The sequence below is a fragment of the Petaurus breviceps genome, unplaced genomic scaffold (genome assembly GCF_028583685.1).
Source record: "Petaurus breviceps papuanus isolate PSGF00001 unplaced genomic scaffold, PetGlider_PUasm1.0 175, whole genome shotgun sequence".
Taxonomy (NCBI): domain Eukaryota; kingdom Metazoa; phylum Chordata; class Mammalia; order Diprotodontia; family Petauridae; genus Petaurus; species Petaurus breviceps.
The window spans coordinates 1,787,914-1,809,193 of record NW_027185764.1 but is presented as its reverse complement, the minus strand read 5'-3'; the positions used below and the strand labels follow the sequence as shown (position 1 = coordinate 1,809,193).

Here is a 21,280-nt window from a genome sequence, read left to right as displayed (position 1 = left end):
CATGTACCCATTTGTATCCAAACATGATCTCCAAACCTGCTCAGAGAGCCACCACAGACACCAAAGAACAATCATAAAATAATCCTGGTTTCATTCTTCCCCTTTTGCTAATGCAAAACTGGTCTCTGTGACTTAGCAACTTTTTGAAATTGGTACCCATTTTATTGGGTTAAATACAGCCCTCAGACAAAGCAAAAGTTTGATTCTCCTTGAATAGCCCTAGAACAATTAAGGTTTTTCTGTGTCCATTGTGCAAATTTGAATCAGGTCAGACACAATATTATCAGTGACTGACTTAGTAAGGTCTTCACTAAAAACCTGCCACCAGGGCTTTTCTGCCTCAGAATTGGCAGGCGTGTCCACTCCACAGCACTGCAAGGTAAGATAGGAGCACTGCTACATCTATGTGCTGGGTGGGATACTGAAGGCCCAATGTTCTGTGACAGCTGTCCCAAAGAAGTGCCCAGACTGCCAGAGAGACAGAAGTCCTCTCCCAGCTATGACAGTTCATCCAATTCTTTAAAGAAATAAGGTAGTGGAGCAGATATTTGTGGAGATATTGGAAGGAGACCTGGAAATGCAAAACTCTCAACATCAGCAATTCACACTGAACAATGCTGTCCCTCAGCGCCCACAAGCAGGAGGCTAACTCCAAAGCTTCACTCTTGGGATGTAAATACCTGGGAGAGACATTGAGGATGTCTCTTGTCCTGAGGTGCTGCTCCTCCACTTTACCTGCCAAGTAAATGAAGTAAGGGTCATAGCATCTAATTTGGTCCCAGAAAAAAAATATGGTAAATGGAGCAGGCTGTGGCAATTGGAACAGACTGCAAACCTAGCTTGACACCAGCCTCCATGATGAACCCTGTCACTCTTAAGTGGACTTTGGCCTCGGAGGCTGGGTGCCCCTCTTTCCTCACTTCTTCAGCCTCTGCAATGTTCTCACTCCATGGCTAACACCCTCACCCCAAAGTATACCTGGGCCCTTGGGTCCCTCAATGCCAAACAAAATTCCAATTCAAGTCACAAGGAAGGACAAAATGAGATGAACCAAAAGAGGAAGAAACACACACTGTTATTACTATGAGGTCTTTGCAGGAATGATTTGCCCACATATCACGGGAATCTTAAAACCAAGACCCTGTCAGCATTCACAAAAGATTTCCTACAGCATACCATAGGTCTTTACAGTCACCCAACTGTCTGAAAGGTACAAAGAAAACAGTTTTCCACTGTATTTAGTTGGTGTTTTGGGACAATAAAGAAGCCTTTGACTTCACAGATTAAACCACCACCACTTAAGGGCTCTCTTCCAATGAGGAATCTCTCATAAGCATGTTAATGCAAGATTTCTTGATGAATGCAATCAGAGATACTGCTGATAAACAACACTTCAATTACTAATACGAAACAAAGCACAAAAGATAAGAGAGATGCTCACCAAAGGTACACATTAGTGTCATGGATAATGGTCTACACAGAGTACAAGTGGATGGTGAGGTCTGCTAATGTCCCTGTTCATGGATAATATCGTGTTGATTGCTTCAAGTCCCAGAACATTATGCAGCTTCCAAACAGGGGGGGGGAAGATGGAGGAGGAGGAGGAGGAAGAGGGGGAGGAGGAGGAGGAGGAAGAGGGGGAGGAGGAGTCCTTATGTCTTTTAATGAAATCATTTTTTGCTTTTGCTTTATCTGAGATCAGGATTGCTACCCTTAGGGTTTGTTGCTTTTTTTTTTTTTTAATAACTGAGGATGACCTTTTAAAATTATATTTGCAAATTAACATAGCATGTACAACAGGATCAGATCTTTAGGTGGGTAGATCAAATAGTTGTCCAGAATCCAGTAAAATGGTAGTCACTGATGGTCAGTGTAATCACTGAAGCAATATTCATAAATATAACTTAGTCCAACTTGATGAAGCCGGTGTCTTTCGCATACTGCCGGAAGCACTGGTGGCACAGGCCATACTTGTGTATCAGGCCATGCCGCTTCAAACAGATGTGGCAGGACCGAGACCCCTGGCCGAATTTGCGAGGATGGCTCCAGTAGAGCTGCTGGTGACCCATGGTGCCACTTGCAAAGTCCAGGGGGGGGGGGGAAGCTGTTGTTTGTTTTTTTACTTCAATTGAAGTAGCCTTTTAACTTTACTCTGTGTGCCTCTCTAGGATTCTGGTTTTTAATACACCATACTCTCTGTTTCCATTTTATGGAAGAGTTCTTCCCATTCACATTCAATGACAATTACTAACTGTATTTCCCTCCATCCTATTTTGCCCCCTTTATACTCTTCGCTTTCCTTTCACTCTCTCCCTCCTGAACAGTTTTGCTTCTGACCACTATATTCTTCAATATGTCCTCCCCATCAGCCTAGGCCCTTTCTCTTTTCTTTCCCTTTCCACTCCTAACTCATTATAGGGTAAGATAAATTTCTATACCCAACTGAATGTGTGTTATTTCTTCTTTGAGCCAAATCTGACAAGAGTAAGTTTCAAACAATACTCATTTCCTCCCTTCTTTCCCTCTGCTGTAATATATCTTTTGTACCTCTTTGCGGGATGTAATTTACCCTATCCCAATTCTCCCTTTCCTTTTTTTTCCAGTAAAATCCTTTGTTTTCACCCCTTAAATTTTTATATCATCACAACAAAGTCAACTTATGTCCATAACCTTTATCTATGTATACGCCTTCTAACTGCCCTGGTAGAGATAACTGTTCTCAAGAGTTCCGAGTATCATTTTCCAGGTAGGGCAAACAGTTCAAATTTTATTTCCTGTTTACTTTTTTATGCTTCTCTTGAGTCTTATATTTGAAAATCAGATTTGCAGTTCTGCTCTGGTCTTTTCATCAGTAAAGTTTTAAAATTACTGTAATGTTAATGAAATAAGATCTTTTTGCCCTAAAGATATGAAGCCTTGTGATCACATGGAGCCCAGGCACGTGGAGCTCAGTGTATGGGAGTAGCTTACCCAAGGAGGAGAGAAATACAAAGAGCATGAGAAGAGAGCAGTGAAAGAGTGAGAAGCAAGCTGTGAGTGGGAGGAGGGAGGAATTTGTCTAGGGAAACTTATTTGTGGGGAGGCCTGACAGAAAGGTTTAAGATGGTGGCACTCTGTGGATTGGTGATACGTACCTTGTTAAATCTGACCTCCTGGTATTCGAATGATATCCCAAATAAATATTTTTTTTTCCTTTCAGGAAGACAGTATATTATATTTTGGGAATCTATTATGGAAATACTCATGCATATTCATAGTGGCTGCTATGACTATCACATTGGCATTGTGGTCCCCTATTTCATTGAATATACATTTTTATCCTTGAAAGATTATGCTCAGTTTTGCTGGATAGCTCAGTTTTGGTTGTAATCCAATCTCTTTGGATTTTTTGAATATCATATTCCAACCCCTTTGATTCTTCAATGTAGAAGTTGCTAAGTCCTGTGTAATCCTCACTGTGACTCCTTGATATTTGAATTGTTTTTCTGTCTCCTTGCAGTATTTTCTACTGAATTGACAATTCTAGAACTTGGCTACAATATTTCTTGAGTTTTTATTTTGGGATCTCTTTCACAGGATGATGGATGAATTGTTTTTATAACTATTTTATCCTCTCATTCTAGGATATGAGGTCAGTTTTCCTTAATAATTTTTTGAAAGATGATGTACAAGATTTTTTTAATGATGGCTTTCAGGTAGTCCAACAATTCTTCAATTATCTCTCCTGGATTTGTTTTCCTGGTCAGTTGTTTTTCTAGTGAGATATTTTACCTTTTCTTCTATTGTTTCATTCTTTTCATTTTGTTTGACTGATTCTTGATTCTTCATAGAATCATTAGCTTTCACTTGTCCAATTCTAAATGTTAAGGAATTATTTTCTTCAGGTAGCTTTTGTATCTCCTTTTCTATTTGGCCAATTATACTTATAAGGAGTTGTTTTGTTCAGTGAATTCCCCCCTCATGCCACCCCCTACCAATTTGGCCAGTTTTATTAGGAGTTGTTTTATTCAATCAATTTTTGTGCTTCCTTGTCCAAGCTGTTGACTCCTTTTTCATATTTCTCTTGAATAATTTCCATTTCTTTTCCCCATTTGTCTTTTATTTCTCTTACTTGAATTTTAAAATAATTTTTGAGTTCTTTCAAGAGGAATTTTTGTACTTGATACCAATTCTTATTCCCCTTTCACATTTCACATGTAGGCAGTTTAACTTTGATATTTCCTGTTGCCATAGTAGCTTTCTATTGTCAGGGCTCTTTATTTGTTCATTATTTTAAATTTGATCTCTGCTTCTGTAGTACAGGGGGTACTGTCACAAGCTTCTTGCAATGGAGGCCAGGAGCCTGATCACTGGCTTTCTGTGCCTGGGACTTTTGTGACTGGCAGCTTGCTCAGTTTGCTAGGATGACCTGGCCTAGTAGCTCCTGTTATGCCCTTGGCTCTGATTCAGGCAATCTGCCTGCTGCATTGGAGCTGGAGGCCTCACAGTTGGATTACTGTGCCTCTGGCCAGCTGGGCCAGAACTATGGGACTTCTGTTGCTGGCCTATGCTATGGCCTCTTCCTGGCTTGCCCAGAAAACACCTTTATTGGGCCATGCTCCCCCTTTACCCAAATGTGACAGATATTTCCTAAAGTCCTTCTAAGTTATCTTGGGATGGACAATTGTTTCACTCCATCTTGTGGATTCTGTCTCTCCAGAATTCTTTCAGAGGCTTGATTTAACATTGTTTCTTAGGGAAAGTGGGGAGAACTCGGGCAACTTCCTGGCTTTTCTCTGCCCTCTTGGCTCTGCCTGGAACTGGTACATTTTAAAGAATGTGAGGGGCTATGGGAAGACACACTCTGGTTTTCAAGGGTAAAATATTGGTTCTAGGACAAAACCAACAGATCTGGAGTGTTGGAAGAGTTTGGTATTGGGTTGTGTGTCTGAAGCATTTAAAGGAATTGGCAGGAGGCACTGGTGTTAAAGGCATATGCTAAAAATTATTTTTATTAGGGAGCTTCAGAAACAGTTGTAAGGAAAATAACAAAAATAAAATTGGCAGACTTATTTTTGGAGGTTAACTGAGTATAAACTTGGGTCACTGAAGAAAAGCATCTTAATTTTGGACAATCTTAGTGTAAAGCAATAGCCCTTTGAGTGCCTTTGTGTGTGTCTGCAAATATGCATGAGTCATATCATGAACTGTCATACTTCAGGGACCTGATCCAACAGCTGGGGTGAGAAATCCTTTGTCCATTCCAATTCTTAAAGATATAAGGGATCAGAGTTATAGGAAAGAAAACTACTAAAAACCAAAATCTGTTTTGAATTTAATAATCTTTCTCTCTGCTCTCTTGTAGTTTTCTTCTGACTTTAAAACCATTACATACTGGTTTATTATTAAACTAGAACCCTGGTTTATTCCTCTCTAGACATGTTAGACTATTAAGAGAAATATATATGATTACCTAATGTCAAATAAAAATGATATATTTGTATTTAACCTTTTAAAGAGCATATTCAGAATCTGGAGAATAATTTGCCATTATGCTTTATAAACATAAATAATAAATATTATATCACATTTAAATAATAATAGGTAAAATATTAGCTATGGTAGTTAAAATAATGGTTTATATCTTAAACTTACATTAGAGTTTACTGTTTCCCAAGTATTTTTTTCTATATTTTATCTTATTTCATCCAGCAGAACAGTTATTATTACCCCCAATTTATTGCTAAGTAGTGAGAGTATAAGTGACTCATAGTACCATGCCATAGTGGAAAGAATATTGCACTAAGAGTCAGGAGACTTGGCTCCTAGTTATTGTTTTGACATTTTTTAACTGTGAGTCCTTGAACAATTTATTTAACTCATTAAATTTCAGCTTTTTACAAACACAAAATCATAGATACAGATGACCTTTAATGGCCTTTTTAATCCATAAATTCTGAGTATCTCTGATCTGTTCTTGCTAAGATGGTTAAAAAATAGTAGCACCAGGACTAAAGCATTTCTCAGCTAGTGAGCGACAGAATTATACTTATGTCTTTTCTTTTTCAGTACAACACTATCGTATTAGTGAGCTTTACCAAAATGAAGGGTGAGTTATTTAGAAATCTCAAGTAGAGGGATGTAATGAACTTTTTATTGAGATGACTTCATTTATATTCACAATATTCTGGAATTGTGAAGAATGTATTTTTGAAGCAACATGCAGTTGTGATGGGCAACTTAACTCCCACTGACAGCAGAAAAGGTTGTTTGCATAGTAATAGTATTTTTTAATGGAATAGCCATTGTTCAAATGTTCCTACAGACCCATATGTACTTTAAATGTTCATATAAAATAATCAAGAGGGGCGGCGGCTAGGTGGCTCAGTGAGTAAGAGCTCCAGTCCCAGAGTCGGAGGACCTGAGTTCGGTTCCAGCCTCAGACACTTAACACCCACGCCAAAAAAAAAAAAAACTGGCCGTGCAAACTTGGGCAAGTTACTTAACCCCAATTGTCCTCCAAAAGGCAAATAAATAAAATAAAATAAAATAATCAAGATACTCACTGGGAAGAATAGAACACAACACCATGACATTGTCCAGTCTCAGTAGTTAAGAACTTGGTCTCATAGTTCCAGTCTGCAATCAACAATCTGCAATTAATCAACCAACACGCATTTATGAAGTGCTTATTGTGTTCTAGAGATATTGCTAAATAATAGGGATATAAATAAAGGTAAAAATCAACCTTTCCTCAAAAAATTCATGTTCAAATGTTGGGGTAAGGGAAATGATAATGAGTTACAACATTCACAAAATAGGTGTTTAATACATGGTTAATTAAGTTATTGAGCTATATCCTTCCTGGTGGCTTGAATAGTGATAAACATAAAGAAGGCAAACATTAGACAAAAACAAAACAAATTGCTGAAACAACATCTTGAGAAATTTTGAGGTAAGGTTTTTCTTTCCCCTTTATTTCAACTCTCCTCTAATTTTGCCCTCTGTTTGTTCTTTTATTTTCCCTTTTGGACTTTTGATTTTCTTTAATAAGTTACCACGGTGCTTACTCTCAGGTCTTGAGAAAGGAGGTCAGATAAGTCAACACATTAGTATTTGGTTTTATGATGCTCATGAGACAACTGCTTCCTGTATTCTATGTCTCTAACCAAAGATGTGAGGGGAAAATCACTCATAATTAGGAAGAATATTGACTCAATTAGTACAAAGTTGCCAATGGTAGGGAATGGAAGGTCCAACATTTGAATAGTATTCTCTAAATTCAATACCCCGGGTACTATTCTGGTACCCTTGTCATGGCCCTGTGCAGTAGTGTCAACCATCTGAGAATCCTGGATTGAAACACACTAAAAATGTAAAATGAGATTGGGTACTTCTCTGATACTCAATATAAAAATTTAAAAAAATACAGCAAATCATGAAATGGCTATTTCTCAGGCAAGATCTCTCCCCCACCCCACCTTGAAATTCTTATTTTATTTTACAATATTCTATTATTTTGGAATTTCCCTATGGAAAAAGGAACTTCTGTCCAAAACCCTTATAAGTCAGCCATGTAGCTCTACCATCCCTTTGCAGAAAAAAGCCTCTACTTACTGGTACTCAGGCTTTTACATCTAGTAAAGGTCAATATTGAATTTCCATTTCATACATGGGACTCTTGGGAAGAAAGGGAGTGTGGAATTATATGGGTATTTCATACCATTTTAAAACCTTACATATTTTGTTTCATTAGCTCCTGGCACAAAATGCCTCTCCCATTCCCCTAGATTTCTAGTTTCTCTTTTCATTTTTTTTCACTCAGCAAAAGTGATTTATGCATGAATGAAATTTTACCTATTCACTACTTCATTGAATGGCTCTACAATAGTGAAATTATATCTATCTATGCATACATATATGTTTGTCTACATATGCATGTATATAGATGCGCATATATACTACATATGTATATGTAACACATTCATGCATATTATGTATGTGTATATATACACATATACATATATGCACAAACATCTATCTATCCATCCATCTTTCTATTTCATCAATATATTTAGACTTGGTGTGAATAGTTCTCAAATCATATTGAATTTTATCATCCCTCTCCACTTCTTGCCTCAAAAAGTTACAGCCATGAAACAAGTATTCCACAACATATATAATTTATGCTTTTAGCCACTTAATACATGATTGTTGAATTCAATTCTTCTCCCATAAGGAAGAACGTATCATACAAATCTTCTCTTCCACTGAAATTCTGGCCTTCCAGACTTTATATCATAAGATTCTGAGCTGAAAGGAACCTCAGAGGTCATGCAGTCCATTTTATTAATGTTGTAGTTTAACAAATAAATTTCGTTGATATTTTAAAATCCTTAAATCACTAGCATTTCCAATGTGTCCCACCCTCTCCTTTTTGCACAGAGTCATTATTTATAACAAAAGAAAAATAAGCAATTCAACAAAACTAACAAAAATGTAAAAATACCTGTGACGTTTTGTGAGGTATTTCACACTCCTAATTCCTTACCAGCATAAAGAATTGAGAGAGATTCCCTCTCATCTCTCTTCTTTTAGGATCAGTCTATTCAGTATAATTCCATTATGACTCTTCATAATTTGGGGTTTATGGGATGTTCAGGGAGGACTAGCACCTTTGTTGTGAGCACTTGATGAGTTCTTTTAATGACAGCCACTTTTGTTGTCCACCTATCAACCACCTGTAACCTATAGATCCAAAAAACTATAGCATACGCAGCAGCCACACCCCTAGTTAATCATCTCAGCAGATGGACTAAACCAGGTTGTGGTTAGCTGGGGGGCCTCAAATCTATTGATTAGTTAGAGGGATATCTAATTCAAGCATGTAAAGACTTCCCCAGGTGGAACGGGTATGTGAGATCAATTAGTTCTGATGGCCATGAAGGCAGCTGAAGCAGGTGCTATGGAGTACATAGAGCTTGGTTAAACATCAAAGACTCCAAGGTCATCCCCTGCATCCTAGGCCATGGCCAGTCATCTTGACTTTTGTTCTGCCACTGGACTTCAATGACTCTGGAAGAGAGGGGGAGGCTGATGACTTTGCCTCACTTAAATCTAATTCATGCACAAGTCAAGACATCACCTATACACACTGTACCTTAACCTCAACACTGTGATGTCATTTTCCCTCTTTAGAAACAAAGGATGAACGACAGCATTTTTTATAATTTTGCATCATTTAGTTTTGATTTTCTATAGCTGTTCTAAAGAACAATTTTTATTACAGTCATTGTACATATTTTCATCTGATCTGCTTACTTCACTTTATATCAATTTAGGCATGTCTTTCCACATTTCTTTGTGTTCTTCATATCCATCTTCATTAGTACTTTTAGGGTTTCTCAATATCCAAACAATTTAAATTCTTTTATCACAGAGAAGATGCCTGTTTAATGGGCTCTATTTGTGACTCTACTTCTGGTAAAGTGTCAGGAGATTGAGGGCACTGAATATGAAGCAAACACCAACCCCCCCACACACACAAATACACACCCACATACTATACTTGAATTTTTTAATATTTTTTAAAATTAGGAATCAGATAGTAATGCTGCAATAATAGCTGAAACCTGCCATTTCTTGTCTCCCTCTATTAAAATATAAAGTCCTTGAGAATAGGTACTGTTTCACTTTTCTGTTTCTATTTGCAGCACTTATCATAGAGCTTTGCACCTAGTTAGCACTTATTTAATAAATGCTTTCTCAAATTAATTAATTAAACATTTATTAGGTATTTACTATGCAAAACTGTGTCAGACTCAGGGGACAAAATGTCAACCAGGACATACAGCATCTATGTTCTCAAGGAAACTACAACACATTAGAGAGGGAAATACATTATTGGAAACAGAATTTATGGAAGACAGGGTGAGTTAAGGAATTCTCTCTTGATTTCAGCTATAATGGTAACCACTGGTTTTCCCCTGCCAAAAGTATCAAAACTGTTCAGCCTTGTAGCAATCCTAACTGGCCAAATGAAACCTCTATTTGTAATAACTGCCTGGAGACCTGTGTGACTCTCGAGTGACTGTCTGAATAAAAGAGAGAACCCTAATTAGGTTCATTGAAGCCACCATCTAGATTGAGCCAGCGATGTTGAAAGGTTCCTCTTCAGGTGTCCATTTTTTCAGGGTCTTTGTTCTGTCTTCTCTCTACTAATAGCTATGTGAGCTTTTCCACATTCACTGGAAGTTATTTTGTTAACACGTTATCATTCCCAATTTGTCTTTAAGCTCAGACCCTCTGAGGGCTGCATAAATGCACACAAGTCATGGTGCTACATGGGAACATACAATAAATGTCAAAGAAATATACAAGAAAAGGGCAGCTAGGCATTGTCAAGGGTTCAAAGAGGAGATGGTTCCTGAATTACCTCTTAAAGAGAGGAAATTTAAAATGTGCCAGTGAGGGAATGGGCCTCAGAGTTTATTTCACAGAAATGAGAAAACAATATAATAATTAGGAATCTCATTCAATTCAACAGGAAATAATGAAGTTCCTACTATGTCAAAGCATTGTACCAGGCAGTAGGGATACAAAGATAAAATACAAAGTATATCTCCTCCAAAAAACATATTCTACTGGGGGGTGGGGACCCAATATTTGCCAAGATGATAAGTAATCAAGATTGGTGGAAATACAGAGAGGAATCTTATAAAATGGGGGTATTAGTTTGGAGCCCAATGTAAAGGGTCTTTCATTCAAGGATTTTATATTTAATTGAGCAGTAGCAGGCAATCAGTGATGGTTATGAACTTTAAACGTGAGGTGATCAGTGTTACATTCTGGCAATAACTGGTAGTAGTAGAAAGGAGTAAGAAGGAAAAGGAGAAACTGCTATCCAAGAATAACAGACTATGCAATGGCTTCACTTAAAATGGATAGGGAGCTGGATTAGGATGTTGTGATGGCAGTAAAAAAGGGGAGTGAAGATTCAGGATCCGTTATGGATATGAACTTGGTAGGACTTGGTAATAGATTAGATTAAGGGGGAGGAAGAAGACTGAAGAATTAAAGTTGGTTCTTAGGTCTGGTCCAAGTAAGACTGGAAAAAATGATCATATCATATATAGAGATGGTGAAGGAAGGAAGAGGGGGTGTCACATAATAATGTCATTATGGGACATGTTGAGTTTGAATTATTGGTGGGGCATCTAGTTGATCTTAAGCAGGAGGTTAAAAAGTTTGAGAAATTGAGATTATAGAAATAGCATGTTAAAAAGAGGCTATTTACATACACACAGTATTCCCAACATATATAAGGAATTAATACCCAATGTAAAAATTAAAGATAGGATTGGGGGATGAAGAAGGAAGAGAGGGAGTGGTTAGAAAGGTAGGTAAACCATGTAAGGTGAATAGCAAAGAGGTTAAAGGAAGTGAAGGCACCAGTGATTGTGGTGGTGATAGCCTGGATTTTTCTTTTTCTGTAAAATGAAAAAGGTTGGATTCAGTGACCTCCAAGGTCACTTTCAGCTCTATTTCTATGATCTGCTACTTACCTCAAAGTTAATGGTATGTCTTAGATTTATTTAGGTTTTTATGCTTTCCCAAGTACTTTCATGTCCGTTATCAGTTCTGATTGAAAAAATTTTACTAGATAATTAAAATGTGTCATCATGAGAAAAAGAATGAATTTACAAATGTGTTTAGGAAAAAAAGTGTAACAGTATTCATCCAATCATTTCTTGCATTTTCTAGCAAGATTTCATTTAAAATAACACTTCATTGACCAGTGAAATACAACTCTCTCTGCTGTTAAATAGAACAACAGGTCAAACACATATACAATACCATAACATGAGTGTTGACAGGATTCTAAGAAGAAAACTCCAGAATGAAATGATCAAGGCTACAGATGCATGGATATTGTTGGTGTTTTCTAGTCTGAGCTAAAACAGAAACAATAAAGTGCAATAATGAACATCTTGGCTGATTCCAAACAATGGGTTATTCTTTTAACAAGCTGAGCATCATTTTCTCAAAGTCAGCAATCTTCTGCAAATTTGACAGCTCTGAATTTGTGAAAGAGAAGCTTCCTTAAAGTATTCCCATGTTTTGTTTTTCAGAATAAAAAGCTTGCAGATTCACTTTTTTATTCAACAGGATAATGAAAGAAAAGTAAATCTCAATGTCTGACTTTGGGAAACTTAGCTATTCCTTAAATAACAATGTTAAATTTACTTTAGTGATAAGCAAATCTTAGTGTTTCTTCTAGGACTCTCTTTTTTCTATGAGGAGACAAAAGGATATTGTAACAAAAGGTTTTAGTAGTCTCTGACAAGACTATGCAAACATTAAAATTTTTTAGTTCACTCTATGAGGAAGGGAGGAAAAGCCAAGAGTCTTATTCTAGTCCAGGGATGGGAAACCTGCAACACTGAGACCACATATGGCCCTCTAGGTCCTCAAGTGCAGCCCTTTGGATCCAAACTTCACAGAACAAATCCTTTTATTAAGGTGACTTGTTCTGTGAAGTTTGGATTCAGTCCTTTAAGCTGTAAGAGAAAGAGGGGGGTATAGAATATATTTCTCAGTCGAGACAAGACAATTTGGTGCATGGTTTTATTACTGTAGGCTCTGGAATTCTCCCTAGAGATCATGACATCGTAGGATCATAATTTTAGAGCTGGAATTACCTTAGAGGTCATTGTTTTATAGATGAAAAAAAAACAACCTTAGAGAAGTTAAGTGACCTGCCCAACATCCCTCAGATGGTGTCAGAGGCAGGATATGAACCCTGTTCTTCTGATTCCACTTCCACACTCTGGATTATTTAGTTAAAATAAAAGGGGGTGAAGGGCCTGTTCCACACTGCACAAGTCCCAACTCCATCTCCATTTCCTATGAAGGAAGACTCATTTACACTTTTTTGTCACATGTCTGGATGAATTTTTGAAACCTCAAATTGTGAACTGAAGTTCAACAATTCAAATCAAGCTTGTGAGAGAGATGCTGGTGGGTCCCATAGCATCTTTCTCTTCCCCTTACTCTCTTTCCCTCCTTGGTTTATCAGTTCTTTTTCTTAACCTCCCTCTCCTTCCATTCTTGCTCCTCAACCGTGTCCAAGGTTGTCTGGAGAGTTTGATCATCTTTAAACAAAATGTTACCCATTCACTAGAGGGCATTCATCAGTACATGGTAATGTAAGGAGGAAGCTTCTTTGGCCTTTTATTCAAATCAACGTTCTCAATGAAGAGAATTGCATTCCTCTTCATCTTCATCACCCTGGAGAGTTATGATGCTCAGCCAATTCATGTATTTGGTAACATTTCAGTTTTTTTTTTTTGTTAGGCTTAACAAAAAGACCAGATGTTACCAAGCTATGATATTCTTTGGCCAGCATTGTGTGGTCTCCAGGGTTTTGTGCTCTTATGCACACCCCCTCTGCATTTAGAATTCCTTGGAGTGCTGCTGTATTTGGGGTTAGTAAATCTGAAGACATTAATTTCATTTAGCATTTCCTCAGCAATAGCTCTACATTTCCTAATGCCATGTTAAGTCCCTTGGGACAGCCACACATTAAAGCAGAGTTACACAAACAGTCAGGATTTGCAAAGGTAGGGAAAACATTGACTCCTTCATTGCCATGGAATTTTTATGGGAAGGAAGAGTGCAAGCTGTCACAGAGAATTGAGTGAAATTGGCAATAGACGGGGCCCAAGTTCACTCTCCACATATTTATCATTACATCATTGTCATCATTGAATTTATAGAATTCTTTATACATATTAACTCATAGTCCTCATACCAGAACTGCTTCCAAAAAACAACAACAATAATGTAAGCAATGTTGTTTCCATTTTGTGGATGAAAGAATTGAGAGAAATGGAAGTTAAGACACTTGCCAAAGGTCATGCTGGCAACAGGTGACAGAGCTAAGCCTAGAACTCAGATCTTCTGACATCAACCACAGTGCTCTGTCCACAAAGCTACAGCCTCCTAAGGCAGCTATGTAGCTATGTGACATGGGGGATACATGTCTGGACCAGAAATTAGGAAGACCTGAGATCAAATATGACTTCAGATTCTTGCTAGCTAGATGACCCTGGAAAAATCACTTAAGCTCTGTTTGACTCAGTTTCCTCAAATACAAAATGAGGATAATATAAACGATATTATACTAATATAAGGTGCATAATGACATCTACCTCCCAAGGTTGTTGTGAAGATCATGATTTAGTATTTGTAAAACACTTAGCACAGTGTTAAGTAGAAGGTACTTCATAAATGCTTGTTCCCTCCCATCTCAAATACTTTCCACATTTCACATGATTATGAATCTAGAACTGAAAGTGATGGCACCTATCTAGCTTAAATTCCTTCTTTTCTTGTTTATGGGGCATATTATTTTTACTGTTTTTTTTTGATTAATAAGCATTTAATTTCTTTCCCAACTCCCTTTGCCCATTGAAAAAGAAAAAAAAAGCCACTTGTAGCAAATGTGTGTAGCAAAGCTAAACAAATTCACAAATTGTCTCCAAAAATGCATGTTTATTTCTGCATTTCGAAACTAACACTCCTCAGTCAAGAGTAGGCAGCATGGGGGTGGCCAGGTAGCACAGTGAGTAAGAGTACCGGCTCCAGTGTTGGGATGACCCGGAGATTGAATCCCGGGCTCAGACACTCAGTACCACACCCAGAAACACCTGGCCGTGTAACCTTGAGCAAGTTACTTAACCCCAATTGCTTAGAAAAAAAAAGAGTAGGCAGCATGGTCTGTCAACAGATCTCTGGAATCATGGTTGGTCTTTGCACTGATTTGAGTTCTTGTCTTTAAAGGCTGTTTATTCCTATAATGTTGGTGTTAATATATAACTTGTTCTCTGTGTTCTATTCTCTTCCCTCTGCATCAGTTCATTAAAGTCTCCCTAGGTTTTTCTGAAACTCTCTCTCTCCTTATACCATATGTCATAATTTATTTAACTCTCATTTTACAGATGAGGATGCTGAGGCAGAGGGAGATTAAATGACTTGTCTAAGGTCATATAGGTAGTTACTAAACAACTTGAAACCAGATCTTCTGATTTTTCAGTGATCTTTATACTGTACCATAGTGCTTTCCTTTTTTTCTTTATTTAATCTTCTGAGGTTGTAAGCTCCTTGAAGACAAGAAACCTATTTACATATGATTTAATTCCAAGGAACACCTGTACATTTTGTCTCATTTGTTCATTTTATACAACCCGATATCTTCCTTCTAGCTACTAATCTTTTTTAATTTTTCTTATGGAAAAGTGAATTCTGCATAAATGAATGAAATTTTATCTATTCACAAATTCAGCAAATTATACCATATTTATGAAATCATGTATAACTTTGACAAGTATTTTTGAGTTGTTATGAACATTTCCTGAATCTAATTCATTCCTTAATCTTCCTGTTATGTCATCCCTCTTCCTCTTGACTTTCCCCTCCCATACCATATCTGTACTACTACTTTGCAAAGAGTAAATATGTAAAATATTTTTGACCAGTATCCCCGAAATAGTCAATTTATAGAAATAGTAATGGAGCTGACTGTAATTTTACAATTGAGTATTCACCTTCTTTTCCACTTGAAAAAACATTCTCCACTGGGAGCTCAGCCAGCACTAAGGGAGGACAAGGTGTCAAAGAAAACACTATTAATTCATTGCTTGTCACATAACCTAAAAGTGGAAGCTGCTCATAAGCACAAATGATGAGGTGAAGCTAGGAGTTTCAATTTGCACTTTAAGCCCCCTGGCAAAAAGGCAAGTCAGAAGCCCCTTTCCCAGAGTCCCAAGTAACTAGCTAAAATAGCACTTGATCCACATTTAGTTGAGTGGAATTTCCAGTGAAGGAACACTGCAGGGTTCTTCCCATGAAGAGACTGCAGTCATACCATGAAGGAGCAAACTTGTACCTTAAAGAAGCCAGGGGCGCTTCATGCCTCTAGAGCATGGTGGTGCGAGAGACAGAGAGTACAGCTCTATGGGGGCCAGAGACACATCTTCCGTCTCGGAAGTAGCACCCTTTGTCCCATGCTGGTTATAACTCTCTCCTTACTAGTCATGTCCTGAACTGACAGATCCAAAAGGAACGCCCTTCCTTTTGTTGGATTCTGGATTATTTGGAAATTCGCATGATTATAGATTTAGAGTAGAAGAATCTGGAGAGTCCATCTAATCAAATTTTGTTATTTTTACTGATGAAGAAATTGAGTCCCAGAGAGGCATAGTGATTTACCAAGAATATGTAGATAATGGTCAGGCCACAGGATTTAAATCCCTGTCTTCAAGCTGCTGACCCAATGGGCATTCCTTTGTACTATAAGGTATCCCTGTAAGTGTTCATAAATTTCCTATTCTTTTCTCAGATCTGTCCTATGTACTTAGATATTTGCCATGTTTTTTTGTGTGTATACATATATATTGTGATTCAGTCGTTTCAGTCACATCTAACTCTTTGCGATCCCATTAGAGACTTTCTCGGCAAAGATACTGGAGCGGTTTGCCATTTCCTCCTCTGGTTTATTTTAAAGATGAGGAACTGAGAGAAATAGGGTGAAGTGACTTGCCCAGGGTCATACAGCTAGCAAGAGTCTGAGTCCAGATTTGAACTCATGAAGATGAATCTTCTTAACTTCAGGACCAGCATACTCTCCACTGTGCCACTGAGCTGCCCATGTACATATACATGCATACATGTACAGGTATATTATATGTATATATACCAATTTTTATGAGTGTATATATATATATATACATATGTTATTGTTGTTCAGTCATGTCCCACTCTTCTTAATCCCATTTGGGGTTTTCTTGGCAAAGATACTGGAGTGATTTAACATTTCCTTCTCCAGCTCATTTTATAGATGAAGAAACTAAGGCAAACAGGGTTAAGTGACTTGCCCAGGGTCACACAGCTAGCACATGTCTGAGGTCAGATTTGAACTCAGGAAGACTCATCTTCCTGACTTTAGGACCAGTACTCTATCCATTGTGCCACCTGGCTGTGCCATGGTACCACACACACACACACACACACACACATATGTTTGACACATGTCAAATATACACACATTTGAAGGTATACATGCATATACATACATATATGTATGTGTTATATATAGAATAAAGGTTCATATATGCAAACAGGTAATTGTAGACTTACAAGGTTTGTGTTAATATATGCACACATATCACATGTATGTATGTGTGCATAGGTATGTGTATATATGTACATATATATACATACACATGGATTTGTTTGTGTATTTCTTAAGGGCAAATTGTCCATTTTAAACTTTGTATTTTCACTGCATGGCACAATGTGTTGTGCATAACACACATCATTTAATACCGGTTTGTTAGATTAAACTGATCTGAATGTGTATCCATAAAAGAAGTTTACTACTATGTATATTCCATAAGGTAGAAAATCTAGTTTGCCTGTGCTATTGTTTTCATATCTATTTTTTTTAACTTTCATATCTGGATTATAAGCTTTTTGAGGTCAGGGACTATGTATTACACTTTTTTTTTTTGCATTCCCCATAGTGGCTACCTAGCTCAGAGCCTTGCGCACATAGCAGGTGTTAGATGAATGTTTTTTGTTGGTTGATTAATTCCAAAGGACATTCAGGAAAACAGCCCATTCCATCCTATACCACATTGTTCTAGTCATTTCAAGTCAGACACTTAAGAGATGTTTTTGTATAAATTTCACATAAATTTTCTGTTTCATATAAATAAAAACTTTGTTTTATTGCTGTTTTCATAATTTAGCTCTGTTGTAAATCTTAGAACACGTCAAAGCGTAAAAGCCTAAAAATCCCAGCTGGCAACAGGATGCAGCCACTATGTTCTCCCTCTTCAGTTGAAATATTCATATATGCATAGGCAGAAGAGCCAAAGAGTTGAAACCAGCTCCTTCAGTGACAGCACATTTCAAAGGCAGCTAAAGGACAAAACTTGAAATTGAGAACCAGTGGTGATGTATTAAAAGAAGGAAACTTGTGGCTCACTGCCCAGCTTCCTACCCAAACACTAATTTATTAAGGTAGTTATGTTACCATTTTATAACAATAGCGGCTGGTTTTGCTTTATATTTAGCTCTAGAAGCAATTAAAAGCAAAAGGAAAAGGAATATATACTGTGTTTATGATGGACACATAATGGACTCTTTAAATGGTTTATTTGGAAGATCAAAAACAATCCAACAACAAATCATGAGTGTCCATGAAACTGTATTTGTATGATTTTTAATCTCATTAGTTGGTTTGGTCACATTTGTTAAGCAATTCAAGGGGGATGGAATAGATTCAGTCAAACCAAGTGTGGGGGGAGGGGAGCAGAATGAAAGCCCTTACCTGGTTGGTGAATTGAATTTGTTACTTTTCTCTCTGTTACAGTTTCTCAGTTCCCTTTCTCTTTCCATATTACTGTTCTAATTTAGTTTGATCTCCCTCCTTAGGCAAATTCTTAATCCTTTGCCATCTTTTCCAGAACACCTCACTCTGTCTTCTGACTCATAGGCAAAACATGTTAGCAAGATAAATGTCTTAAGAAGTAATTAACTGCTGTGGTGTGAATTCTCATTTCTTACTGAAGAAACAGATTCTGCCCTATGAAAATTTTCATCAGAAATTTTACTTCACTGGTTGGCTCATCCTTACTAAAGCAAAATTTTAACACCAAATCTTTCTGATTGGCAGTTGGCCAAACTCATTCATGCTTACTCCAACCTTGTCCTTAAAACTTTTCTCCATTTAGACATATGTTATTAAAGAGAGAAATAATTTTGACCCCATTACCCTCTAATAGCTAAAATCTATAATTTTATTTCTATAACTTCAATTATTAAACTTTTTGTGTAATGTTCTAAATATAAGAATAGCGACACTCAACTTTTCCCCTTTGTTCCAGCCTTGTCTTCTATTGAAATTTTAATTATGACCATAATTTCCTATGTTTTCTGCCTCACTTCTCCTGTTATTATTATTATTATTTGTACTCACACTTATTATTTGCACTCACTGCAACTTCTAGGCTCTCCATCATACCCTATTCTTCCAGTCACAGAATTTAACCAATTGGAAGCAATTTCAATGGTTATCTACTCCATACTATTATCAGAAAAAGATTCACATTTATAACATACCCATCCAATAGTCATCTAGTCTGAGCTTAAAGTACCTGGTGAGTGGGTACCCCATTACCTTCTAAGGAATTCTGTTCTACTCTTGAATATTTCTAATCAAGGAAAATTGATCCTTAGAAGGAGCTTAAATTTGCCACCATTCCAACTTACATCTGTTGCTTCTAGTTCTGCCTTCTTGAGCAAAAAGCAGAAAATGTTTTATCCCTCTCTCATGAAAAATCATATGCAGAGATGTACTTCTAGGTCATGTGATTAACAAGATTGTAGGTGAATCCTTCCAAACAACTTTAACTCTCCAACTGTCCAAAACAGACAATTATGTTCTAGATGCAAAATGATTAAAACTCAATCCACAAGACAAAGAAGAAGGAACAGTGATGAGATAAAATAATCATGAATTATTCTGGAGAACTATAATCTCAGATAAAATCACTCCACCACCACTCCCACGGTACCTTCTACACTCCCTGGCAGAGAAAGAAGGTGATTCACTCTTATGTGCATAGAACTTGTTGAAAAGATCACCATCCCTATTGCAGTCTTTGCCAGCACACCCTCCTCCTGGCATTTCACCTCCTCACAGCTAGCAGCATCCATTCTTCTCAAATGTGGTGGGCAGAAAAAAAATGTGGGGTTGAAAACTTTCTCTCTTTTGTTCTGGCACTTTGACCCAGGTTAAAGAGCACCTGAGGTTGCAGACTGATAAAAAACACCTTCTCTGTCCTCTTTATATTTCATAATAAATTGTGGATGTCATCATCTCAACCTGGGAAAGAAAAGAGGAGATATAAGGGGAAAAATTGGGGAAGGAGCTAGCATACCTCATAAAAAAGGAACTAAACCACAGTTTAAGCATATCTCTTCTAATCTCATCACCATGCTACTACTTCAAGTCTCACATGCCACCTCCCTGAATCTCTTCTACTTTAAGGGCTGGAAAGTAGAGTACTAAAGGGCAGAAATTGGACTTCAGCTCATTTCATTCTCCATCTGCAATTCTACTCAGTTTCAAAACCTTAGAACAAAATGTCCTTGATCTGGGCACCCCCTAGTTTCCCCCAACCTCCAGATTTATAACTTCCTTTTCTGTCTTCTTCCCCCATTAGATTGTAAGTTCCTTGAGAGCAGAGAATATCTTTCTTTTTTATTTAGGTCCACAGTGCCCGGCACATAGAAGACATTCAATAAATATTAACTGAAATGAATTCAATCATTGAACTCAAAGGAAAACAGAGGGGAATGGGGACATAGGAGAGGAGAATAGGAGCAAAAGTAGATTCAAGGAAAGATTATTCATAAGAAAAACAATCTCTAAACTCAAATGAAGTATTATATGGAGAACTTAAAAAGGAAAGAAATAAAGGGTAAGAACCTGTTGTGTTTTGAGTAAGGGAAAGAGAAGAGGGATGAGAGCAGAAGCAGTTTATATCAAGCATAGTACACTGGTGCTAAGCACCCTCCTTGGTCAGGAAGCTTTTCTGCTTTTTAAAGAGGGGGAAGTGAGCAAAGGTAGAGGAAAACATAAGATAATAGAATAGAGGGAAATATACAATCAATTATCATAATTATTCTTGTGAATGAGACAAACTCACCCAAAAAATGGAAGAAGATAATCTAATAGATAAGAATATATGATCCAACAATATATGGTAAACAATAAAAACACTTTGAAGCAAAAATTCACATACAGTGAAAAAAGGTGGTAATAGATACAGCGATGTCACAACGGTAACACCAAAAAGAAACTTGATCAAATGGGAGAAGTAAAAAAAACTACATGATGCTCAAATGTACCATAGAACAGATAGTAAATTAATCTTAATACTTCATCTATATTCAGAAAACAACTTAACATCTAAATGCTTCAAAGGAAAGTTAAATGAGTTACAGGGGGAAATGGATAATAATAAAAAATCTCAATATTTTATATTCTTTTAAGAGTTAGAAAATAAAATAAAGAAGAAAGAAGTTTAGGACATATATAGACTTTTTGAAAATTGAATATTTCTCTGTCAATAATTAAATGAGAAGAGAATGAAGTATACAAATTTCTTATCTGTTAATGATAGCTTTATAGAAATTGATCATGTATTAGTACTTAAAAGCCTGACAT

At 37.0% G+C, this 21,280-nt stretch overlaps 1 protein-coding gene and 1 pseudogene across 1 annotated transcript; both read right to left on the bottom strand.

Moving 5' to 3' along the window:
- Window positions 1-228: 228 nt before the first annotated feature.
- Window positions 229-1,115, bottom strand: LOC138158983 (cyclin-Q-like; annotated as a pseudogene).
- A 678-nt stretch (window positions 1,116-1,793) lies between these two features.
- LOC138159020 (small ribosomal subunit protein uS14-like) lies at window positions 1,794-2,082 on the bottom strand. The gene has a single exon (XM_069085371.1). It carries the CDS (start codon window positions 2,067-2,069, stop codon window positions 1,905-1,907), a length of 165 nt encoding a protein of 54 aa, XP_068941472.1. The 5' UTR covers window positions 2,070-2,082; the 3' UTR covers window positions 1,794-1,904.
- Between the last annotated feature and the right edge of the window lie 19,198 nt (window positions 2,083-21,280).